The 27,679-nt window shown below is 38.4% G+C and overlaps 1 protein-coding gene across 1 annotated transcript in view; it reads right to left on the reverse strand.

Moving 5' to 3' along the window:
- The window catches only part of RAB3C (RAB3C, member RAS oncogene family), a 294,081-nt gene that overhangs the window by 147,569 nt on the left and 118,833 nt on the right, over positions 1-27,679 (reverse strand). Inside the window, exon 3 of the mRNA XM_024765370.1 lies at positions 12,218-12,336. Within this exon, the coding sequence (XP_024621138.1) occupies positions 12,218-12,336 (119 nt within the window). The remainder of the gene's footprint in view (positions 1-12,217; positions 12,337-27,679) is intronic.

The following is a 27,679-nucleotide window of genomic DNA, read 5'->3' on the forward strand; positions in this document are numbered from 1 at the left end:
GGTTAGTTCCTACAGGAACTAACCAGGTAACTTCAAGTCACTTTGCCCAGTATGGAAGATGAGACACATTTTGATTTCTCTTCATCAATTCTACCTACATATCAGCTCCATCTTACTGAGAAGTTGGAAGGTCTTACTATATAGACAAAAGTTTGGTGAGATAGGCAGTACCTCCCTACACACTTGAACTGAGAGCACTGATTTGTTTTCTTCAAAATATTCTGATACTGTTGTGGCCCTTGGTCATCAACTTTTTGTAGAACATGTAATTGATATGTGCCTGGGACTGTGAAGACTATGACGAAACAAAATGAGTAAGATCTAGTCCTATATACCTCTCTTTCTGTCATTCATACATTCATTCATTCAACAAATATTTATTGAACATCTAGTATGTGCCAGGGACTATTCTAGACACACAGATACAAAACTGCATAAAAGGGACAGAGATTTGTTATTCTATGAAGCATGCTTGCTGGGGAGACAGATGTGGTAAATAAGTCAATTAGAAAATATATTAGAGAGTGGTAAATGCTATGGAAACAACATAAAGCCAAGAAAGGGGATACGGAGTGCTAAAGAGGGTTGCAATATAAAATAGGGTGGGAGGGGCACACCTTGATGACAAGGTGATGTTACAGTGAAGAATGGAAGGCGATGAGGGGAGAGCCATAAAGATACCTGAGGAAGAGACTTCCAGGCAGTGGGAATAGCAGGAGTAAATGCCCTGAGGTAGAAGCATATCTGGTATGTTCTAGGAATGGCAAAGAGGCTGGTGTAGCCCAACCAAGAGGGAGAGCAGGAGAAGGTGAGGTCAGAGAGGCAGTGGGTAAACTGTGCAGGGCTTGTCGGCTCTCGTAAGGGCTTTGGCTTTAATGCAGGGGAGGTGGGATGCTGTGAATATTTGTAGCAGAGTAGTGACATGATCTGATTTTCAGTCTGAAAAGCTCATTCCATCTGCTGTGCTGGGAAGATTCCGGAGGCTAGGGCAGTGCTAGAAGCAGGGAGACCGATTAGGCTGTTGTAATAATCCAGATAAGAGATGACGGTAGCATAACCAGGGTGGTGGCAGCATGTTATGGCTTGAATTGTATCCCCTCCCCAAAATGTTAAAGTTTGAATCCTTAGTACCTATGAATGTGATGGTACTTGAAAATAAGGTTTTGCAGATGATCAGATTAAGATGAGGTTGTTGGGTGGGCCCTGATCCCATAGGATGGTGAAGGAGAAATTTGGGCACAGAAAGAGACACATATAAAGTGGAGGTGATATGAAAACACAGGGAGAATGTTGTCTACAGGCTAAGGAATGCCCGAGGCTGCCAGAGGAAGAGAAGCATGGAAGAGGTTCTCTCTCACAACCCTCAGAAGGAGCTAACCCCACCGACACTTTGATCTGGGATTTCTAGCCCCAGAACTGAGACATTTCTGTTTTTGAAGCACTCAGTCTGTGGTACTTTGCTACAGCAACCCTAGCAAGCTAATACACAATGGAAACAGGAAGGGTCGGGGGTGGTGGTGGAGTGGTGGGAATTTGAATATATGATTGGTTCTTATTATTCACGGCTTCCATATTTTTGATTTGCTAAATTTTATTTGTAACCTCAAAATAAGTACTCATGGCACTTTCACAGACATTTACAGACATGAGCAAAGTGATTAGAAATCTGAGCGGCCCAAACACATACTCCTAGTTGAGTTGAACAAGGGCATGTTCTGCCTTCTTGTTTCAGCTCTCACCTGTAAATAAGTGCCTTTTCACAATACATTTAGAGTCATACTCTTCACATTTTGGTTTTTTTATTGATGATTTTGCTGTTCAATATGACCTCCAAGCATAATGCTGAAGTGCTGTCTCATGTTTCCGAGTGCAAGAAGGCTGTGGTGTGCCTTACAGAGGAAAAAGGTGTGTTGGATAAGCTTCATGTCGGCGTGAGTTGCATTGCTGTAGGCCATGAGTTCGATGTCAGGAATCAACAATATATATTAAACACAGTGTCTTGAAGCAGAAACACACCTATCATAAGGAATGTATTGATCGACTGGCAAAAATGTTGTGAACAGAAGCTCGCAGGAACCTAACCCCATACTTCCCCAATGGGGCAGATTCTGTACTTCACTAATTCAACACTCCTGATAACTTTATAGAGCATAACTACCTCGAAGGACAAAAGAGATGTATTTTGAAATTAGAGCCAAGATAATAACAGTATTTTTTTTTAAAGAACTGGATGTGAGCTCTGAGAAAATGAGAAGTTAAGATTAACCTCAATGTTTTTGGCCTGGTATACTGGAAAGATGGAGACAGAAAAGACAATGGAGGGAACAGGGTATATTTTGTTTTTGTTTTTTGGGAAGGAGCTGTGGATTTGGAGCCGTCTATCTTATAAATATAAACTTGAGCTTAAGTTGGATGACGTGAAAATTTCAGAGGAAGAAAACTGTTTTATGGCTGGGTCCAAGCAGCAGTTAAGAAATGTAGTCATTAAGATCCAGGGAGAGGAGAGACACCTTGATGCCCAGTGTGGCGTGGTGGTAAAACTCGGGGGTCAGACGTCTGTGCTCTATTCCCATCACTGCCCCCTCCAAGCTGTCACAGAACTGACCTTGTAGTTGAGAAGACCTTGAACGAGATTAGGAAGCTCTGAACAAAGGCTTAGCAATTGCTCATCATATCTCGGCTGTTATTACCAGGCTAAAATTCTTTCATATTGAATATGAGGTCACCTTAATTTAAGACCATTATATATTTCTGGAGAAAAAGAAAGAGACAGAAAACTGCAGAGGAAGAGAATATTTGAAGGTGAAATTTCATTCCAGTTCCAGCACATCTGCAATGGTACCCTGAATGTCATGGAAATGAATTATTTAAAACTGGTGGGATGATGGTGTTGGACTTTTATCCTCAGTCTGGTGGTTTTTAAAAAATATCAACCTGCTCACCAGATTTCCTGCCTTAAAAAAAAAAACCTTATATTTATAGTTTCTCATTGTGTCATCAAAAGCAGAATGTAAATAAATAAGGTGGGGGAAGTAAACCAGAGACAATCTCCTACAGGAAATACAGCAGCTTGTGGCCATGCCAGACTTAGAACAGAAATGCATTTAAAGTCAGGAATGGGGAAGAATTTAAATCAAGTTAAAATTCTCTGCAGTGTGTATAAACATTTGAGTTTTAGTGCTAGACATTCAGGAAGAGTCTGGACAGCAGATCCAAATTCCATATACCTGGGATCACATTCCCACTGAGACCCAGGAAACTCTCTAGGTCACAACTCCTCTGAGCAACATTTCAAAGGCAGTGAATTTTCAGTGGTGATCTTCTGTTTCTAGAACTATCTAAATCTATTTGGGCCTTGTCTCTCTAATAAATCATTCATTTATTTCTTAAATCAAAGCCCATTGGAGGATTCAAACCACAGAATACTCTGTTTTCAAAAAAGAGGTAACTTCTATTTTCTGAAAATTATGGAGTCACTAAATTGCTGCTCTTGACTTTGAACTCCACAGAGCTGTCTCCTTAACAAACTGCAGGTTGGAGCAAATGGGGATCTGGCCAATTAGTCTAGTTACTGACCACAGTGACACAGTTTCACCACCTGGACAAAGCTGAAGAACACTGTAAACCTTGTTGCAGCATCCAAAGTGATTGTTTACAGCCACTTTACTTCCCTGTGTCTTTTTAAAAAATATGCCAACCAATTCAGATAACCTTACTAGATGTGTACTTTCCATGCAGGCTTCACTCACTTTCAATAAATAATTCTTGAGCAGCCACTCAGTGCCAGGCCCTGGGGTAGGCAAGGAGATATAAAGGCGAAAAAGAGAAGGCATAGCCCTTGTCTTCAAGGAACTTGGAATCCAGCAGGAAACCATAAAATGAAATAGGCATTTACTTTATAAGATAAACCAGTGGTGGTGTTTCAAGAGCCTACAGTAGGAACAAGTAAACACATCTGGCGTTGAAAAAACCCATCAGAAGAAATGATGGTCAAGCTGAGATCTAAAGGATGAGAGGAAATTAGCTTGATCTGTGTGAGGGTTGGAGGGATGTGGTTTCTTGTAGAAGGCAGGTCATGTGCAAAGGCCTCTTCTGAAGAGGAAGAGAAACACAGAGGTATACGGAACCCAGAAGTATTCAAGAAACTGAAAGAAGTTCAAAAACTGCAAAGACTTTGGGGAGGGGGAAGGGTAAGCTGGGACGAAGTGAGAGAGTGGCATGGACATATATACACTACCAAATGTAAAACAGATAGCTAGTGGGAAGCAGCCGCATAGCACAGGGAGATCAGCTCGGTGCTTTGTGACCACCTAGAGGGGTGGGATAGAGAGGATGGGAGGGAGACGCAAGAGGGAGGGGATATGGGGATATATGTACATGTATAGCTGATTCACTTTGTTAAATAGCAGAAACTAACACACCATTGTAAAGCAATTACACTCCAATAAAGATGTCGAAAAAAAAATTGGAAAGACTTTAACAAGCATGATAATACAAGGTCAGCGTCTGGTTTCCAAAGTATTGGATGCAATATAAGCAAGCACCTGAGGCCCTCTTCAGAGAACATAAGCTCAAACTGCCTTCTGTCTAAGGTGTAACGTAGAAAAATGGAATTTAGGGAGGATAGTCTAGGTAGCACGGAATCCATGCATTCCCTTGAGTGGTTACCATTTGATTCTTGGATCGTCTGAGACCACAAGAAGTCTATGTGCTTGGAGTATATTTTCCGAGCCTCCCACAGGGGCCTTCACTGAACATACTCTAATGTTTGTCTTCTATGTTTTAAAGGCACCATAAAAAAGGAGTCTCATGAGGTCTTTTTAGTACTAGTTGTGAAAGCCATTGTTGACATAAACCCAATGTGTCCCCAAATTAAACATATTTCCAGCAGAATTTAATAAAAAAAAACAACAACTTTCTTTGCCCTCAGGGATTGGTATAGCAATTTTTACCCCTTCCTATATTGAGAGCTGTATATTACATCAGGTTTAATTATTTTTTTCAGCCATGGTTTTCACCTCGGTTTCAAAGAGTCTCAGAACCAAATTTTGTTTTAAACACAAGAGCCCTTTTGCCCTTTACACTTCCATAAGCTTTAAAATTCTCTATCAGACACCCTCAAACTTATGTGCCCCCTCAAATTCTTCTGGACTCACCTGTCTGAAAGGCCAGCCACTCATTCCATTCCATTCCTGCAAGGGCTCTGCTCAACGGCCACCTCTGTTATCAGCATGACATGGCATGACCCAAAGTAGCTCACCTCAGGCTAATGCCACACAGCTCTGCCTTCCACAATGAAGCTTCCCTGTTGCCACTGAAATGAGTCATCCACGGATGTGTAACACGGAAATGTGGAGGAGTTAAAGCCTGAACCTCTGACCAGTAGAAGACAAAGGCTCATGGGGAAATTCTTCTCCCTTCCTCTACCTGACAGTCTCTCTGAAGAAGTTCCTGCGAGACCTGTGGTCAGTTGCGCTTGATACCAAGTGGTGACTGGTTTGCCAGACATCCCCTAGTGTTGGTTCCCCCTTCTCCGTGCCACACACCCCTTTCTTCTCTCTTGCTTCCCTGAGACTGTACTTCCCAACAAAGTATTAGCATTTAAGCTTTTCCCACCGTTTCTAGGGAACTAGGGCTAAAATAATATTCCCTCCTGATTTTTGGGGTCACTCTCTACTCCTATTTCATTAAGCATATTCTATGTATCTTTTGTGTTTACTTCTTCACATTCTTTTTGAAAATGTGTAGACTCAAGATAAACTTATAAATAAGATCACAGTGAGCTTCATTTTGTATTAACTTTACAGAACTTGGGAACTTGGCTAAAGAGAGTATTTTTATTTAATTTAATTCCTCAAATAAAATTCTACTGGCAAATTCAAAGTACATTCTAACGTGTTTTCAAAAAAGGGACAGCCTCTATTTCCTCAAAATGATTTGTTACTTTGCTGCTATTCTCTCTAAATCTCTATACCTGCTTTCTTAACTGACTAGAATTTGTGTGTAATTAAATTTTAAGAAACTATTCACTTCATCTAACTCTTCCTACAGTTAGATAGTTTAAGGATTTTACTGAGATCACAGCCAACAAGCATTTTCTTTTCTTTCTATATAATGAAAGTACATTTTGTTGAGAAGAGTATTTGAAACTTTAGCTGCAAATAAATTTCAATTAATTTTTCTTTTTGCTATGTATGTTTTTCTGTACTTTTTCTAGCCTTAAGGTCAGTACTTGGATACCAGTAATTTAAAGAATCTGTTCCTTTGTATTTGTTTTGCTTAGGAATACCTTATTTCTTGTTGTAGAAAGTCATCATGGAATATCAGCAAGCCCCTCCTTCTTTACCACTGCTGGACAATACCGTATACGTAAGTAAGTTAGTACTGCTGAACTGGATTTTTTCTCCCAAACAGGTTTTTTTTTCTTACTATACAATTCTGTTTCTATTCCTTAAACATTTCCCAAGGTTTTTGATGGGTCGAGTTCATCAATTAACAGTAATTTTTAAAATACCCATTTTGTGCTAGTTACTACATTAAGTAGGAAATACAAAATTTTTCTCTACAAATAGTTTATATTCCATTAGGAACTTAAGACAACTATATACCTAACAACAATAAAAAGTTGAATATAATATCGCCATAGCAGCAATACACATATGATATTAAATCTTTGCTGGGAGGAAGAATAGAACCATTAATTCCTATGTTGGTCTGAAGTAATTTCTATATTTTTTTGTTGGGATATCAAGGAAGTACGTGAACCTCTATAGTTCCTTGGACCATCCATTCAAAATACATATTGGATTAATGTGGTATATATATATACACAATGGAATATTATTCAGCCTTAAAAAGGAAGGAAATTCTGACATATACTACTACTTCATGGAATGAAACTTCAGAACATTATGCTAAATGTAATCAAAACCACAATGAGGTATCACCTCACACTGGTCAGAATGGCCATCATCAAAAGATCTACAAACAATAAATGCTGGAAAGGGTGTGAAGAAAAGGGAACCCTCTTGCACTGTTGGTGGGAATGTAAATTGATACAGCCACTATGGAGAACAGTATGAAGGTTCTTTAAAAAACTAAAAATAGAACTACCATATGACCCAGCAATCCCACTACTGGGCATATTCCCTGAGAAAACCATAATTCAGAAAGAGTCATGTACCAAAATGTTCATTGCAGCACTATTTACAATAGCCAGGACATGGAAGCCACCTAAGTGTCCATTGACAGATGAATGGATGAAGAAGATGTGGCACATATATACAATGGAATATTACTCAGCCATAAAAAGGAACGAAATTGAGTTATTTGTAGTGAGGTGGATGGACCTAGAGTCTGTCATACAGAGTGAAGTAAGTCAGAAAGAGAAAAACAAATACTGTATGCTAATGCAGATATATGGAATCTTAAAAAACGGTACTGATGAACCTGGTTGCAGGGCAGGAATAAAGACGGAGATGTAGAGAATGGACTTTAGGACACGGGGAGGGGGAAGGGGAAGCTGGGATGAAGTGAGAGAGTAGCATCGACATATATACACTAGCAAATGTAAAATGGATGGCTAGTGGGAAGCTGCTGCATAGCACAGGGAGATCAGCTCGGTGCTTTGTGACCACCTAGAGGGGTGGGATAGGGAGGGTGGGAGGGAGGCTCAAGAGGGAGGGGATATGGGGACATATGTGTACTTATAGCTGATTCACTTTGTTGTGCAACAAAAACTAACACACCACTGTAAAGCAATTATACTCCAACAAAGATATATAAAAAAAAGAACATTATGCTAAATGAAATAAGCCACTCACACACAAAAAAGGAAATACTGTATGATTCCACTTATATGAGGTACTTAGAGTAGTATGAATAGAGCAGTCATATGCATGGACATAGAAAGTAGAATAGTGGTCCAGGGGTTGGGGATAAAGGAGAATGGGAAGCTATTTAATGGGCACAGAGTTCCAGTTTTGCAAGATGAAGAGCTGTGGAGATGGGCTGTAGTGATGATTGTACAACAATACGAACGTATTTAATACCACTGAACTGTGCACTTAAAAATGATTAAGACTGTAAATTTTAAGTTTTGTATATTTTACCACAATAACAATTTAGAAAAAAGTTTTAATAAAATTGTACTGCATTCAGTACTAGGGAAAAGAGATGAATGAACTCACACTGCAATACAGAAGACAAAATGTAATCAGATAAAAATGGAGCCTGCTAGGTTTTTTATGTGGTCTGCAGAAAGTGCTAGTGTGGCATGGAAGCAGAGATATGGGAGTGAATAGCATTGTCCACTGGGAATGGAAATTGTGGTGGGTGGGAAACGAGATGGTGGTGTCTTCAAAAGCTTCATAGAAGAGTTGTTATTTGAGATGGCCTTGAAAGGAGAATAAGAGTTTAGAAAGATAGCAGAGAAGGTATTCCAAGCAGAGGAACAGAGTTATTGAAAGAATGGAACATTAGTAAATTGAGAAAAGTTCTGTCTGGTTGAAACCTAGGACCAGTGGAGGAGAGTGGTAGGAGATGATGTTAATGGAATAGCTATGAGGAGGCAACACTGCCCACCACCTTAGAGGGTGTGGACTTCATTCTAAATCAATGGTCTTAACCAGAAATGGGCATCAGGATCACTTTTAGAGCTGACACACATAAATATACCAATATTTAGCACTGCAGACTTGGTTTTGTTTGTATAGAGTGGAGCCTGGGCCTTCTTCACACTGTCAAGGTTCCACAGTGATTCAGAGAGGCTCCCAGAATTTCCACTATAAGTAATAAGACATTATTAAAGGTTTTATTATTAAGATTAGAGACGTTACTTAGCTCTGACGGCAATATGACAGATGACCTGGAGAGGGTGGGACTTGCCAGTAAGCATACAAGGTAGAAAATTCCTAAAGTGCTGAGAGCTAAGGTTCTTAAAGAGCTCATGACAGTCTGAATTTAGACAGTGGCAGTAGGGACAAAGGCCTTCAGAAAGTTAAAACTACTGGACTTGGTGGTCAGTGAGATGTAATGGGTAAAGAGAGAGAAATCGAAATTAGAGCTCAGATTTCCACATCAGACAACTGGGTGCAGGTGGATCCACTAACTGAGATAGTAAATATTGGCATAGGTACTAACTACAACACCTGGCAGATTGTCAAAGAGTAGGTGCTCAATAACTGTTGAATGAATGAAAAATCCCTAGTAAACCAATGATTATACAGTTGTGGATGAAAACATGACTAAGAGTTGGTTTATGGATAAGCTTTGTGGGGTTTTGACAAATCTAGATATCCGGGGGAGGTGGAATGGAAGGTTGTGAAAAAGAAATGCAAAACAGAGGGTACCATCAAAACACAAAACCCACAAAGGTTGGAAAGTTTAGGCTTGGTTCCAAAAACAGTGAATGGTTCAATTTGGCTTTAGAATAGTGAGAAACGAGACTGTAAAAATATAGGGACTCCATGATGTCATGTGTCTGAAAGTCAGTCTGAGGAAGTTTTAATTAATTAAGGAGGTGATGGTAAGTCATGGCTTTTGGGCAGGAGTCTTCCATGATCTTTAGGATCATGTTCTTTTGGGAGACTCTTATAGCAGCAGTGGGATATGATGGATTGGGATGGGAAGAAATCTAAAGGGGAAAAGATCAGTTAGAAGGCTATTATAAAGGAAGAAGCAAAAGATAAGAAGAAGAAGCTGAGCCATGACGGTCACGTGATTTCTCAGGCAAGAGCAGATTCAAAGGATAGTCAGGAAAAAATTAATATGCAAGATCAGGCCCCAGAATAGGATGGATGGAAGTTAGAGTTGGATACAAGGTGGAACCTGGATGGCAAAGCATTGTGGTCTCAGTGAACAGCAAAAATTGAAGTCAGGAAGGTGAGCAGTTTCAGGTGAAGACAATTGATTCTGAGATGTCAGCAGGATGTCCAGGTGTATAAATACTTCAGATACCAGGAAATGCAACATTGCACTTCACAAGACAGACTGGGGCCCGATAGTTAAACTTGGGAGCCATCTGGTACAAGTGATAAATGATGTGTACAAGTGGATAAGATGGCCAAGAAAACAGAATAAGCCCAAGAAAAAAGCCATGAGAGGATGCTTACCCTTTGCTGGGTGAGGGAGGGAGTGAAAGCTAGGAAGTAGAAAGAGGAGCGGTCTGAGAGACACAAGAATAATCTGGGAAATGTGCCTCTAAGACAACAGGAAACAGAATTTCAAAGGAAAGAGTGGGTAAATAGAGTCAAATAGAGAATTGGAGGAGGTAGGGGAGAAGTGAGATAGGGCAGATGGTCTCTTGACAGGTGAGAGAGCCTGGGTGGGGTTGCAGAGGGAAGGCGTGGAGGAGGGCATGAGGAAGCTGCACTTTTCCACAGTGTTTCTGATGCGAGAGTCAGAGGTACTGCTAGGATGGCTCTTGGCACTGTTACCATTTGGTTTCAAAGAACTCAACAGATCCATCTCTTCTCAGTCGTCATATAACTTTCATTGGAACAATGGGCCAGAGCTAATGGTGCAAACAGATTTAGGAACCCTGGTGTCTGAAATCTAATTCATGAACACTCCTGGGTCTTATCATTTCCAGAGAGGAAATAGTCAAAGTTAAAATGACCATTTTGTATGACAATATGTGTACCAGAGCTATGTGTGGCAATTAACTGGATAGCACCATGGTATTCATTGAACCAACCTTTTTGTTACTAATTTGAAATGCTACTTTTATCATAAACCAAATCCCATATGGCTTTGTGTCTATATCTGGACTCTCTATTTCATTCCATTCTATACCAAACCTCCTGGTATTTGATTGGGATTGCCTTGAGTTTATGAATTTATTTGTGAAGAACTGGCATTTCTTACAATATTCAGTCTACTGAAAAGAGGGGTACTTAAGCCTTCTTCTATGCCCCTCAGTTGAAGATAATTATTTTTTCATGGAGGTCCTAAGCTTGTCTTTTTCAGTTTACAGCTATATATTTCCCTTTTGAGTTGCTATTTTTAGTGGTATTATTACAATTTTTTTGTATTGTGTGTGTGTGTGTGTGTGTGTGTAAATAAGAAAGATGTAGGTGCATTTTCAGATAAGCAAAAAAAATTTAAAGAAACAATCTAAGGCAAACTGAAATTTTTAATAGCATCTGACCTTCACTGAGCTGATACACATATAAAAAAATCATTTTGGATAATACTATCATGTAAAACAGGAAAAAAAATGTTTATTTTACCTGTGTATTGCTAACTTTTCCTTCAATAAGACAAGCCATGACTGTATTTGGAGTTAAAATGTGGTGTCTGTTTAGTCCTGGTCCTACCAGTGAGCTCACTTTCCTCCTAATACCACACAAAGCGCAACTAGACTCTGGCTCTTTCCCTAGAAAAGTAGCCCTGTTCCGCCCTGCTGCTTTAATTCATGACCATGACCATGACCATCAGCTTTTCAGTGTCTCCTCCTGAGGTGCTGGTGGAATAGGCTGAAGGAGCTGCAGCCACAGCAGTCAACCCCCCATAGCAAATCACACAGACAGGTGTTTTCACATGGTTTGATGTAGCTGGGAGTCAAGAAAGGTTGCAGTTTTTTCTTTTTCTTCATCCCAGTCCTTGGAACTTTTCAATTTGAAGAAAAACTGGAAACTATCTAACAAATCCAGATAAAGGGTCAGCAAACGTTTACTGTAAACAGCCAGACAGAAGATGTTTTGGGCTAGTGGGCTCTATGGTCTCTGTTGCAGCTACTTAACTCTGCTGTTGTACCATGAAAGTAGTCATAGACAATAAGTAAATGAACCTGGCTGTGTTCTAATAAAACTTTATTTATAAAACAAGTGGTGAGCCAGTCATGGCTCATAGTTCAAATTTGGCCTATGGTTCATAGTTTCCAGATTCCTATTTTAGACCAGTATGCTTCCAGACCATTCATTATTTGTACTTCAAAAAATCAAAAGCAATGTACTTGTCCCCATGGAACTAAAGGTCACAGGATGCAAAGCACTGGAGTGAACAAAATAGAGCAAAATCATCAAAATGATTTCTTATCAATCCTTAAATGGGTCTGAGCATAGCTAGCCCTTATTTGCTTTATGAAACACAAGTGGGATCACAGTATATAAAAATACACATATTACATTGTGGTGTGATCACTGCTTTGAGGAGGGAGAGCGAGGTGAGTGAAAAAAAGTCATTATTAGTAATGCGAACATTTGCTCTTACTTACCAATCCTGTACTGCATTGAAGGATTCTTCATTTGTGATGTCATACATTAAAATAAAGCCCATGGCTCCACGATAATAGGCTGTGGTGATAGTCCTGTATCTTTCCTGGCCTGCTGTGTCCTACAAAATAAAAATAATAATCTGTCAAAAAATGAGGCAATACACCTTCTGGGAAGTGATTAGTTATTCCCAAAATAGTCATAACAGAGAATCTAAATTGTATTTACAATGTATAGCTATATATGTTTTTCAGTCTTGTTTTTCCTAATGATTTTCATATGGCCGCTCTGCAGTATTACGAGCAAATCTTTTTTTTGGGGGGGTGTAAAGAACTAGCTCAGAGTACCTTCTACCTATGTTCATTCCCATTAAGGAGCATTTAACTATAGAAAAGAAAATAAGAAGAAAGATCATACATATCAAAATCTGTGGCTTTTGTAGAGTTTAAAACCAGAAGAGTACATTAGCTCCATCATTATGTATTTACTGTCTATCTGCTAAGTACAAGCCTCTGTGGGGAAAAAAAGAGAAAAGGACCTTTTATGAAAAGGTCCCTGCATTTAAAAGCATGCAGTGTAGTTTCCAGTTATTCAATGGTAAAATGACAATTAAAATACCTACTTTGTGTGGGTGTTTGAGTCGGACAGATCAGGAGTTCCCACTCTCCCATTAGAGAGCTTGGGGGGACATGCACAAGCTGCTGAGCCTCTATTAACTTAAACCCCCTAAAGTCTAGCATGCCTGTTAGGGTGACATGAAATAATGCATGGAAAGTGCTTCACTGAGCCTGACACACAAAAAGTGGCCAATAAATGGTAAGAACTGGCTGTTATTCCTGAAATTTGGGAAGGCAAGGCTAACACAGGATGGTAGATGGCAGCTTACAAATGCAGGGGCTCAGGGCCTGCAAAATAGTCTCATGCAGCAGTGAAATCTGAGAATCAGAGGCAGCTACATCACTGAAATGACCTATATAGGTCACAGGTACTGCATGATGTAGTTGAAGAAATTATTCCTCAATTCAACTAACTCTTGCTCCTTTGTCTTCTCAGGATCTGGGGGTATAACTTATAACCCAATGCTCCTTGGCTTCCCCCTTCACCACCTTCCCAGGGGATTGGGCTCTGATTTCTCTGTCCTAGTATTCTAGGTGCTTAGCATTTTGGACAGAAATGTCACCTTCTTTCTGATTTCGGTCTGGGTCCTCTTTCTTCCCTTCTCCCAGAGATGCCTCCTTTGTATACAAAGTGCCTTCCAGTTCCCCCTAAGGCAATATTAATAGGTCCTGAAGGGAAAGCTAATGTGTTGGATGATTCAAGAAGAAGTTCCTTTAGCATCAAAATGAAGCGAACAAAGCACCGAGCTGATCTCCCTGTGCTTTGCGGCTGCTTCCCACTACCTATCTATTTGACGTTTGGTAGTGTATATATGTCCATGCCACTCTCTCGTTTTGTCACAGCTTACCCTTCCCCCTCCCCATATCCTCAAGTCCATTCTCTAGTAGGTCAGACGCAAGAGGGGAGAGATATGGGAACATGTGTATATGTATAACTGATTCACTTTGTTATAAAGCAGAAACTAACACACCATTGTACAGCAATTATACTCCAATAAAGATGTAAAATAAATAAATAAATAAATAAAATAAAAGCTTAAAAAACAATGATGGGAACATCATCTGGGTCTCACTCTTAGAACAGGCTCATGTTGGACACACTGTTCCTCACCTGTAGGTACCCTCCTGCTCAGATGCTTGCACTCCACATCAGACTAACAGTAGGAAACTCAAGAATGCTCACAATTTTCTCCTAATTTGTGTGGTTTATTCTATTTGGCCCCTGAAAATTCAGAGAATGGTAACCAAAGAAGGCTGAGGAAATCAGCAAATGATTCCAGGAGGATGTGGGCGTGTGAAATAAAACTTGAAAATTAGCAAAGACTGTGACTGTTCATGAGCAACAATTCTACTCTACACTTGGAGCAGGGATAAAGTTGGCCTGATTAGAGGTGTTTATTAGGTAATATTATTGAAATAAGTTTCCAAAGGTAAGATAAAAACAGGTTATGGTACCCAAAATAACAAAAAATGAAGCAAAACAAATGAGGAAGGTCTTTCAGAACATACCACTAATTGGCAGAAAATAAAAAGGAAAGTCTAGATTTCACCACGTGAAAATGTGACCATTCCTTGAATATAAAAAAAATGCTATGAAGAAAATTGAAATGATATATAATCAGATGATATTTGAATATTTTACTGTACTTTGCTTAGTATTTTATAAATATGAAGGTATAGATATTAGAGATAAACTTGGAAATCAGAAACTGCATGTAATTGGGACAATCATACGGATTTATTAGACAGAAAGAAGACAATCTTGAGCTTATTTGGATATTTTTGGATATTCATTGGATATAATTCCATTAACAGTATATCCAACTGTGAAATGAAGGAGAAAGTTAGAGAACCAAATGCTCAAAGACTGTGTTTAAAAAGCAAGGTATAATTAGAGATTGTGTAATATATTTTAGCTCCTGGGGAACAGAACCCCTTATAACTAGTCATTCTATTTTAAAACTTAGGCACTTTTGTCTTGGGTTCATATTTTTCAGAATACATTATCTATAAAATTACCACTTTTTTTCCTACTGTGAAGTAATTTTAAATAGCTTTCTTTATCTCTTGGTAAAATATCTTTTTGACATTGACCAAGTAGCCTTCTTACAGGTTAGGGACCCACTTCCTGCTGCTTTCTCTATACAAAAGACAGCTTTTCCCCAATTTCTCAATAGGAGAAAACAGCCAATATGCCTGAGGCACTGCTAAAAGGTGACCCAGACCCTTCCTGTCAAGCATGTCTTCAATACAGACACTAAATAATGTTGTGTTGAAAAACTATGACATTTTCTCTCTCTTCTTGACCTCTCCCAGTGATGGCTTCCTCTTTCATAAGATGTTAATTTTATTTTGACAGTAAAGAAACTAGATCTAGTGTTATAAAACATATCAATTTCACACTGGAAGTGTATTTAATCTTCAAGGGAGCAGAAATCAAGGTCCTGTTACATTATGATTGAGATGTTACAGGAAACCACGGGGTTGGATAGCCATTATGTATCAAAATTTTAGAACAGAGAGAGGGGGACAAAAACAGCTTTTAAGAAAAAGAAAAAGAAAAGAAGCTTTCAGACAGCACTTAAGTCACAGCAAGGGGCAGGACCTTCCACAGGATTCTGACTTGAACTCAGAAACACAATCTAATTGGAGGTAGTTGTCACCTCAGAGCTCTCAGGGAGAATAAGAAATTGCACCAAGTAGGGGAAGTGTAGTAAGAAATACAGAGAGGAAATTTCCTTTCCAAATGCAAATAAAATAAAAAGAGTAAAACTAAGCTAATAGACACTAGTTGGCTCTGCATTGGTTTTGAGTACTGAAAACAATTTTAAGATTACAAACTCATCAGCATTTTCTCTCCCATTATATTAGGAAGAAAAAGGAGTCAGAAAAAATACCTCATTACATTTGACATTTACTAATAATGATAAGAAGGTTATATTGGAAAGAAAAGAACATTTATAATGTCAAGTGCCACTAACGTAATTAAATGTGAGAATCTCAAAAGGTAACTGACTAAAATGGTACTTCTCAATCTGCTCAGGCAAATGGCTCTAAACTCTGGCTTTGCCTTGCTGCTCTGCCCAGTTGATTCTAATAACTGGAGATACCTGCTGGTTTTCTATAAATGTAGGCTTCTGGTGATTGAAAAACACAACAGGAAATATTTCCCAAAAAAGGGCATAAAAATATGATTTAAAAATGAAAGCTTTCTTCCAAGAGAGTTAGCTTTCATTTTTCTCTCTTTTAAGAAAAAATAAAATCATCTTAGCTGGCTTAAATATTTTGACTTCTCGATCATGTTTTTAGGAGGAATTTTTGGCTTAAATGATAGGTTTGATTAGCAAATACTTGAATATCTGTCAAAAAAGAGCTCTAAAATGGAAAACATTCGCAGTTTGATAAGTAGTAGCTAGGAACATTTTCAGTTTGAATTTTGGCATTTTTGTCTGTTTTTGCCTTATGTTTTCTTTCTCTGGTGAAACATTTTATTTTTTTTAACTGCATGTAGTGCATTCTCAAACACTTCTGAGGTCACACAGAGATAATGTGCAGTTTTAGGAGTGAGGAAATAGCTTTCATTTGTAAAATCTGGGTTATATTGTAATTTGTTTTTGTTTTGGTGGTTACTTCTCTCTGTATTGGATTAAAGGGAAAATGGAAGTAACCATTAGTAAAGAAACATAACTCAAATAATATCACTACCATCAAAATACATTTATTGAATGTCTAGACAGAGAAAAATAGATTGAAGGACAGACAATCCTGATACATGAAAAAGTAGGTAATTTTATAGATGGAGAAACCAAACCAAAACACATTGGTGTTAACTGATCAACAAAGGTAATTTAATTAAGCTAAAGGAAATAATATGTAATAATCCAAAGAGGAAATCAACAGCAATGTAGGATGAGAACACGGCAACATAAGACGTAAAACACATTTTATCTAGTGAACTTCTAAATAGACACAAATATGTGAAATGGAATAAACAGTCATTTAGCATTCAAGCAAGTAGCAATCTTTTAACTTGTACCTTCCTACCTTCTACCTGTAGGAATTATTTTGAATCATCAAAGGAAGATTAAATTATACTCAATATAATTTAATATTAATGCTGATTGGTTGATTGATTCATTCATTCAATAAACAATAAGTGAACACCTATTACCAGTTACAGACTGTGACAGATATTTATTAAATTTATTTTATGTATTCTAGATGTATTTTTGTATATTTAAAAACTCTATACTTTAAAAGCATTTCATTAATCAGGATATCATATTCCTCACATGTCTACAAAATATTAGACATGAAATATCATTTCTAAAGAACCAGACAGCATAGCAGTTTAAAATTGTAACTGAGACCATCTGCTCAGTGGTGAGGTTCTCCAATTCATAGTCACAGTTATGGGTTGTACTGTGTTCCCCCCCCCAACCAAAATATGTGAAGTCCTAACCCTAGAACCTGTGAATGTAACCTTATTTGGAAATAGGGTCTTGGCAGATGTAATCAAGTTGGGATGAGTTCATACTGGATTACGGTGGGTTCTAATCCTATGACCAGTGTCCTTTCAAGAAGGGAAAACAGAGACACAGAGAAGGCCACATGAAGGCAGTAGCAGAGATTGGAGTGATGTATCGACAAATCAAGAAATGTCAAGGATTGCTGGCAACCCCTAGAAGCTAGGAGAGAGGCATGAAATGAATTCTCCCCCGAGAGCCTGAGAGAGAGCATGGCCCTGTGATACCTTAATTTAGGACTTCTAGCCTCCAGAACTGTGAGACAATAAACTTCTGTTGTTTTAAGCCACCCAGTTTGTGGTACTTCATTACAGCAGCTGTAGGAAACTAATGCAGTCATCGACCCCAGTTTGCAATCTTCATGATCAGGGCAAAAATAATATAAATTTCACAGCTATCCACATACCCCTTTACTACTTTACAGGAGAGGAAATATAGAAGATTAACAGTAGTCTTATTGAGAAGCCTAACATAGTCTCACGAAGATGTTATGCTAAAATGCATAACTATATTCCATTTATGAAAAATTAATTCTATTCAAAAAAGGTGAGTTGATATATCTTATTGCTTTAAAAAAGTAGATCTTAAATATACATGAATACATACATATATTGTTCTTAGAAGGACAGAGCACCATTGCTTGAAGCGATACACATTATATACTGTTTCACGTTGGAATTTCATCCCCAAATTTTTGAAATGCTGTTACAGAAAAACCTAAAGTCATAACATATACTGAGACACTACTCTCCAAAACAACAGAAACAACAAAATGCTGATTATTATACATTACTTCTTTTAGGTGATGTTACTTTCCTCCCAGTTGTATTTATTTTTTAATTTCCACAAATAGGCAGGCATAAAGCAGCATTGAACATAGTCTGATAAAAATAGTAAGCAAAACAGGAAGCTCAAACATTTTATGCTTTCTTGTTGCATGCTTATTTTTGGAATAAGAACTTTTTTCCTTACAGCAGTTAATCTTCCATTAAAATGAAATTTACAAACCACTTTTCCCTACTGATCTTGTACAGTTGGAATTCATTTACAGACACTTAGTTATACAAGCATCTGTAAATGAAGCTCACATTTTAGAAAAGAGTTCTAATAAACTGGCCTCTAAATAGTTTTTTGATCAATGTAGATGTTCTTCTTACCTATTGTCTTTTATCCATCCTCTTCACACCAGCCGCTTTTATTGATCAGATTTTCTTGGCATGATGTTTAGCTTTGAAATACCCAAACCTTCATTTTACAATGGCATCCACTTCCAAGTAAAACCCTAATAAAATAACCCTGAGGCACAAGGATGAAACTTGACCTATTATTTCTTGGCAGTGTTACCATGGCAATTCATCTTTCCTGGAAGAGAGGAACGGTTGTATATAGCTCTTTTATAGGGGGCCTTAGACTCGATTGTCAGTGACAACCCAACACATCTACCAATTGTGTGTTTCTGCTCATGAAAGTTGGAGACACTTTTCAGTAAACGCCATTTCAATGCTCAGATGAACTCTCTTCAAGACCTTAGTAAAATTTACAATCAAAAGCATGTACAGGCATCTTCACTCATTTAAGAGCCTGTTATTTAAGAACAATTAACACAAAGGCAGAGAAAGGTGCCATTGTTTTCTTTCTTTCTTTTTTTTATTTATTCATTTTTCGCTGCGTTGGGTCTTTGTCACTGCGCACAGGCTTTCACTAGTTGCGGTGAGAGGGGGCTACTCTTCGTTGCGGTGCAAGGGCTTCTCATTGTGGTGGCTTCTCTTGTTGAGGAGCAGGTCTCTAGGTGCACGAGCTTCAGTAGTTGTGGCACACAGGCTTAGTAGTTGTGGCACACAGGTTTTGTTGCTCCGCAGCATGTGGGATCTTCTTGGACCAGGGCTTGAACCGGTATCCCCTGCATTGGCAGGAGGATTCTTAACCACTGCACCACCAGGGAAGCCCTGCTTTCTTTCTAATTAATCTTTTCGACATTCTTCTTCTCAGTGGGATTTTGATTATGCTCAACTTTGTCAAAACCTAGGGCATAAATATTTAAATGAAGGCAGCTTGGAGCTTTTAGTCAAAATCAGTGATTGCTTTTCTTCCCAGAATGCAATTCAAAATGCTTGCCAGCAGATCAAAGTGTTCTGTGTTTTAAAGGATAATAGGCTTTTGAGTGGGATTCTTATTGTTGCCCTAAAATTGGCACTAAGACTCCAACCAAACTTCTTACAAAGGGATGGAGCTTTCACTTGCACAGCCATGTGCCAGTTGGTTGGTTGGATGGATGTCTGCTTAGGCAATGGAATTGCTGATCTGCGCTTATGTAGGGGTATTTGAGACCTGGAGAGAGATGGCAGGGTTGAGGAGGGGGAGGTGGTAGAGGAGCCCGACTTCCCACAGGTTAGCAATAAACACCACAGCAGGCAGCTGCTCTCGAGACATCTTGCCATTAACCCACCTCTGAGAGGGCTGTCTCCTGGAGGAAGCTGGGGAGGAGATGGGGAATACTAACAGGGGCAAGAGGGGTCAGAAGGAGTGTTGACAGGTTCTGGCTGAATATCTGGCACATTTTAGCTGTGTGAACTTGGTTATCTCACTTGCCCCTCTGGGCTTTGATGTCTTCATTTGTAAATGAGAAAATAAATTTTCTAAGTCTGTTTCAGCTCTCAATTCACAAAATGTCTTTAAATACATTTTCCCCTCTTCTAGGATTTTTGGGCTAGCGCATCACAATCTTTCTACTGGTGAAATCTGTCCATTAATATTTACCCTAATTACCACTCTCTTTGCATAGATGTTTCCCATCTTATTTTATATTTGACTTGATTTTCCTGTAATTCTTTCTATTCATTTCCTGCTTTCTCTTTGGCTGAATGTTTTTCACTTTTTTCTAATTTTATTCTTCCCTTTATTAGTTTGGAAGTTATACCTGCTCTATATAAAGTGATTATCAAAATTTCAAAATTTATGTTCAAAAAATTTAATTATATCTTTATCTTTATTTACCCGAATTCAAATATTTAGAATAATCTATCAGTCATCCCTTCCCATTCTACATAATAATGCTGTACAATGTTCCATATTCTAATAGTATCTTGACTTTTTACTCCCTGTATTAGACATTATTATGTTTTACACAGACATTATTCATTTATATTTATCCTATGTTTTCCAGTTTCCCTGCTCACAATTTCTTCTTATCAATACATATTAAACTACCGTGACCACAGTAAGGCGACCACACAGCCTGGGCTGCTCAGGAAAGTCCCAGGTTATGCCTTGTGGTAGACCAATGAACACTTAAATAATGAACTTATTGACTCAAAAGTCTTCTGGAACTTTTTCAATTTAATTCATATCTGAAAACATGCCTGGATCTATATAACAAGTTCATAGTTTCTGACACGGTTTCTGTCAGTTCTGAAGAGTTTGGAAAAAAAGGTTTGAAAAAGTTTTAAAGGTCAGCTGAGTCACACGTTGTAAAACTTGTTAGCTTTAAAATGAAAGTAGAACTGGGTATAAAATATATGCTGTGGCATGAGTCTGCCTCTAGAAAAGGAGTGTTTCTGTTTCTCGTGAGGTCTCTGCCCTGTTAAATCATCACATTGGCTGTTCAGCTTATTTTTTTCTCTGATCAGCTTTCTTTAGTTACCCATGTTTAAAAGTGGTTGTGTCACTCATTGCAGGTCAAGATCACAGGCTGGTATCTGATTCACTGGTGTTTCATGTGATTAACACAGTCGTTAAAAAATTGTAAGCCAACATTGAAGAATGTGGAGATTTTTACACAAAAGCCCAGATTTCCAATTTCTTTTGAAAAATGTTAAAAGATGGTAATAAACTGCTGTATGGCCATTGAGGGCTGAGGCTGGGTAGCAGCTGCCTCTTTCATACGGTCATCTGCCCTTCTCTCCTTTCTGCTGTTGCCTGTTCCCTAAGGCACTGCTATTTGAGATCACCCAGCACCTACCACCATAAGTATTTCTGTTTATCCTCTGTTCAAAACCATCCTATGTCTTCCTTTCAGCCTGAGGATAAAGTCCAAATTCCTTAGGCTTTTTTCCATTTGGCCCCATCATCCCTTTCCAATTTTATCTTTACATTTATATTTATTACATGTGTTTATTCTTCTTTTCAATCCCATTGTGTCAGAATCTGACCGTTTCTCAAACCACGCCCCCTGTGTTTTCTGACTTCCGTGTCTCCTTCATGTGTGTATACGCCTCCACATGCTTCTCCTCTTGATCTTGTGTTTTCATCCTCAGTAGAATCCAAGTATATCTTTAAAAAAACGTCTTATCAAATAGCTATTCTTCTTATTCTTCTGGACTGTCTTAACCAAAGAATAAAACGAGTTCTTAACCTAGCCTAGGCAATTTAATGCCTAGGTGAAAGTTACATTCGGGATCAAAATTTATACAAGGAAAAAGTCAGGTTGTCTTAACAAAGCAATATTCTGTCTGGGTTGACTTCTTGTTAAAAACTAATGAAACACTGGAAATCTATATTCCTAACATTATACTGGGTACCGAGAAAAATACAAAAGAAGCATCCATATGATACGATCTCTAAAACAAAGAGTTTGTATTTTCCACCAACTGCCAAAATAAAGCACGTAACGTGATCTGAGACCCTGGCTGTATTTGCAGTGTTTATTTTATGATGTGTGCAGTCTGTGCTAGAGGGGTTGACTGAAATGAGCTGGAAAAGCCTCCAGGAAAATGTAAGGCCAGTCCTCAGGGATCAGTAGATTTTGAAGGGCAGAGGTGAGGTAGTTAGCAGACACAACCACAACTGGGATCACGGAAAGACCGTGGAAGTGACAGGGCGTGGAGAGACTGGCATTGATGTTTATCCTTCATATTTACTTACCTCAATCCCTCCGCAGGGATTAAAACAATGTTTATTGTGAAGTATTGCAGAAGGCTTTTGTTTGGTACCTGATAATTCACCAGGCACTGCAAATGGACAGTATGATTCCCTACTCCCTTTTAAATTGTAGTATCTTGTGGGGGAAACTGAGAACAGATTCTGTTTCTTCTACAGCAGGATCCATAATCCGAAATGGAAGAAAGAAAATGTAATCTATGACCCAGTACCAGGTGGATTAAGTAATTAAACCCCTCTGAATTTTCACTTTCTAGCTAAAATAGGGATAATATTATCTACCTATCTACCTTCTCAAGGTTGTTGTAAGGATTAAATAAATGAACATATTGAAAGGCTTCTAGCACACACTAGGTGCTCAATAAATGGGTTCTACTTTTTTTTTTTTCTAGAAGCAGCAATGTGTGGAGGAAAGAACAAGGATTTGGTGTTAGATAGAACACCTGGGTTTCTACTCTGGCTCTGAGACTCACATGCTAAGCGATTTTAGAAATATCACCTAACCTCTCTGAGAATCAGTATCCTGATTTCCAAAATGAAATTAGTAACTGGTACGGAGTTGAATTGCAAGTTGCAAATGACAAAAGTTCTCAGTAAGCTATAAGTTCTCTGTAAGCTATAGGTAATATCATTACTAGTGAATGTGTTAAAGATAGTACAGAATTGAAACATGTCAAATCCCAATAGAAAGTATTTGTTAAATGCAACTGGATTCCTCGGTAGAACATTGTTCCTTACATCTCCCATCTCCCAGAGAGGAGAGAAAATAAAGGTAATTGTCCTTCAGAATCACCCAGGATCTACATATCCTCATTTTCTCTCTCCACGCCCCCTTACCTAAAAAGGGAACAGAATTCAAAGATGAAATACACAATTAAATCCTTATCATGACAATTACTTGATTATGCTTACTAATTTCTTTAAGATCCTCTGCACAGTCTTACTTTTATGATTGTCTTGACCTGCATTGAAACAAAAGGCCTAATGAATAACAACGGTGTTTCAAGGTTAGAGGAACGATTTCCACATCTCAGACTACTGCTCATTGTAGTTGATAAGTATCATTGAACGACAAGTACTATGTCCAATGAATGAAGTCTCAAAAATACATAGAGAGACAAAGGGAAATGAAAACGTAGAAACCAGATGCTAGAGAAACCGAAGTCGCTGTAGCGTCTCATTATGTGCTCCGAATCCAGAGAGAGAAAGCTCGGAGCAGGCAGCTAGCTGTGCAGCAGGCCTGGGCAGCAAGAGGATAAAGTAACCGTCTGGCTCTGGAAGGAGCATGGGAAGGCCAGGGAGAAGTTTACTTTGGAAAGCCTTCTTGACTTGACCAGAAATAGTACTACTATCAATAATGGCATATATTTCTCTTTTTGAAGTGGGTCTAATATATTTATTTGTTTCTTTATATACAACCTTCATCATAAATAATTCAAAAAATATAATGAGATGACATTACATCCATAGGAAATATCTAAACATCAAAGGCAACTTTGAGTTGTTGAGTACTATTTTACAAGTTGTTAAGTTGGTAGAAAATATTAAGCCCATTGCCTGGCATTCAGGAAACAGGGACACTCAGACTCAGGCCTCACCCAGCATAGGGCACTTTCATGTGTGGCCTTTGTGACCTCACATTTCTGTATGAGATTATATAGGATCAAATTTTATAAGGCACAAAGCCATACAGGGTCTCCTAAGATCTATGGTAATCGCAAATAAGCTTTGGAGATCACACAGCTAAGTAGAAGACAAACCCTGGTTTATGCCTACTTTTTTGGTTACGTTGAAGCCATTGAAAGATAGTTTCAATGGCTATTTAAGCAGTTCTCTCTTTCCTTTCTGTTCAGTTCTGAACAGACACCCATGCAGAGTTGAGGCTGGGGCTCAACTTCATAATTAGAGGGACTGAAATCTAAGGTGGAGGTCAGAGGTGGGTTACAAAGACAATTATAGGGTTAAAGAGAGATGTGCTCAAGGGGAACAACCCAAGGAGATTTAGTAAGTCTCGGAAGTCTGAAAGTAACTTCCTTAGAACTTCAGTATTTTGAAATCTTTCTGATAGAGCATGAGAAGTGGCTCTTTTCTTCTTATAAATCTTCATTCAAGACAGGACTAGACTTATTGGGGGAAATGGGGCCTGGACATTGGCTGCAAGGTTTGTGGAAGCTGGAAAGGCAGACAGGATATCTAAGGACTGGGCTGTGAGTTATGGAGGCCCCTCTGGGGAGGCAGAGGGGCCAGAACCGGGAGAGGAGAGCCCCGTGGGCACTCAGGGCCCCTTTAACATTGTTACTATGGATGCTGCTTTTGAAAGGGCTGAAACCTGACCACAGAACCCAAAGAAAACAAAATCTAAAGGAGAAGCCAAATTCGTATTAAAACGTGATACAATCTAAATCTAGAATAACATCTATAGAATTTATTCAACCTGAATTCCATTTAGGGGTTAAATCTTCTATTAAGTCAGAAAAAGTAAATTTCCAGGAGTCATTACAAATAAATCAACCACATTATCTCCAGATCAAATAAAAAAAAGCCTGTATTGAATTGTATGAAAGAGGATGCAGATAGGAAGATTTATGCTGTATAGTATATACAACACTCACACATTAGCATTTTACATTTAAGAAGCAAAATTAACTAGGATGAAGAAAATCATTATTGGTGTGAAATAAAACCCATGCATAAAGAAGCATTTAGCTTTTATTTTTCGTAGTAAAATGTTACCCAAATCACTGTATTACAAATAGACCAAATAGACCTAAACCATTTGCCAAACAATCTGACAGCCCGTAAAATCATTCTTCCCACATTTAAATTTCACTAACAACATGGCTGCTGACATGAGAAGCCTGAAAGGGCATTCATATTCCAAATATAATTCAAATTTCTACTTTCAATGCAAAAAGTTCTTTTATGGCTTGTGTGTCTGACAGATTTTTCTTACCATGTCAACAGAACTCTACTGCTTGAATAGCTTGATAAGCAGAGTCAGAGAGCAGATCCTTCTCCTACAGGAAAGACAGAAACTTCTCCAGCTGGGTAACACTCAGCTGGAGGATGCCAGGCCTGAGGATCGTGCTGTGCTAATAAGGTCAGGGTCTGATCCCTGTGTGTTCTTCATTCTGCCCGATTACACACTCAACCTGGCGAGTTATTTCACAAATGTGAGAGGCAGGCAGATGGGCAAGGGTGTAAGGCTGGACTTGCACAGATCCATCATCCTTCATAAAAGGACAAATGAATGCTTCATTGTATCCAAAGAAAATTCTAAGCTACTTCTGAAGAACTTGACCAAGCGGGTCAGAGTTTCTCCCCTTTTGCGACCAAGAGCAATAAATTCTGTTGCTCAGAGTTGGCTTGGAGGGACAGATAAGACGGAGGGTTACCTCTTATCTTCAGGGGAATTTTAGGAGACCTATTCCTTCTCACTGGCTTATATAAAAATTACATTTGGTCATTGAAAATAGTGCCACTCTCTCAGAAGTTCTCCTTTAGTCGATTTGGTGGTGGAGTCTGGGGATGTGCACTCTCTCCAGGTACCTTTGGTCATTCTTATGCTGGTGGTTTGACTAATGCTGAATACCTTTGAGGTGCAGTGACTCTGGGGTTAGGTGATTTGGGCTCATACTGTGGCTCCATCACTTACTAGTTGTGTGACCTTAGAAAAATCAACTCATCTCTCTACACCTCAGTTTCCTCAACTGTAAAATGGGATCATGACAGAGTACCTCTCAAGGTTGTTATGAAGATTAAATGAGCTATCACAGGCAATTTGTTTACTATAAGAGCTCAGACTAGCAAGTGGACAATACATGGTAGTTACTGTAACTCCCCAATGCTCTTTCATTTTAAAAATTTTCTTTCTTATATGCAATGTTTTATCTGTTGATCTGTTTCATGCTTATATTTTGGGTTTTTTAAGTCACTGAAGAATATACAAATAATGCATATGCCATATATTGTGTGTGTATAATATTATATACATATATATATTATTGGTGTGATAGATCTAATTTTGGATGTCATTTTTTTCAAAGATGTGACTACAAACCACTGTTAACCATTCTTATTTAAATAAAATGCGAGTGACCAAGGAGTAAAGGTGTCTTATACTTTGTCATTCTTTGCTAAAACGTGATCTTCTTTTTCTCAAATGGAAATGAGATTACTGCTGTGGTCTTCCAATTTGTTTCAAGTGGACAGGCAAACATCTCCAAGCTTTAAAACTTCTTTCTGACAGAAGACCTACTTCAATGTGTCCAAGGCAATTTAAAAAACAAATAGAGACAAGCAAATAAAAATTTGAAATTGCCACAGAAAGAAAAGCAAACAAATAATGACTAAAAGTTTGCTTGGGCCTTTATCCAAGCTGGTTTTAGAAAAAGTATGAAGACTCTTTGCCTCAGTGGTAAAAATGATTGGAGATATATAGATTTTGATCAAAATAGAGAAACTTACTAAGAATAAAAGGGGTTGCCTCATGAACTGGCGAGTACTTCTTCACTGGACATGTTTGAACACAGGCGGGTAAGCAATGTTAAGGATGTCGTAGGAGAGAGTTATGCATTCTGTAAAGCGTTAGACTACACAACCACAAGATTACAAAAGGAAAATGATAGATGGTGTTAAAGTTGTGAAGCTGGGTATTGGAAGGTTCGTCATGTTTTTGGTAACTACAAAGAAGTAAAGAAGTTACTAAACATCTGTGAAAAGACAAGGAGCTCAGATTTTGGACATATTTTATTTTAGTGCTAGGTGGAAACTCCAAAGCAGAGATGTTCTAAAACCAAACAATCTATAAATAGGTATGTCCTCATTATATTACAAACCTACTTTTGTTTCTTAATAACTCTTTTTGATTACTGGTTTTTCTGCTTTTCCTATCATACAAGCTTCGGTGATTCAATAAGGGCAGTAGCCATTTACCTGTAAATAAAGATATAAACTTGGAATGGGTGCCCAAAGCAAAAGGTGAAAAATATGTTTATCCAGAAGGTGCTCAAACTCTCTCCTTCCAAGACCATTGTCCCACAAGTTGTAGCTGAAACTGACTGACCCCTCCTCTTAATTAGTGAGATAGTAAAGCTTACTATTCCACGTGGCCACAATAAGCTACTCCTTAAGCAAAAAAAAAAAAAAGAAAAAGTTTCTATTCTTGGTATTTCCTTTACACTTATTACTAGATCACTCAATGGTTATTGACACTAGATTAATGTGCATTTAAAAAAATTGTCCCAACTATCCCCAAAACCATCAGAGAAACATTACAAGTCATAAAATCATAATTTTATATTGGAGGCACCAACAATATAATATCCAGTATCTCCTATGATCAAACGAACTACAAGGCTACTATGAGCAATCTAAAAATAAGAGGAGGTGGATTGGTCAACATAAAATCAAATGCAGCCTAATCTCTTGATCATAGGAAGATGGA

The sequence above is a fragment of the Neophocaena asiaeorientalis genome, unplaced genomic scaffold (genome assembly GCF_003031525.2).
Source record: "Neophocaena asiaeorientalis asiaeorientalis breed wild unplaced genomic scaffold, Neophocaena_asiaeorientalis_V1.1 scaffold198, whole genome shotgun sequence".
Taxonomy (NCBI): domain Eukaryota; kingdom Metazoa; phylum Chordata; class Mammalia; order Artiodactyla; family Phocoenidae; genus Neophocaena; species Neophocaena asiaeorientalis.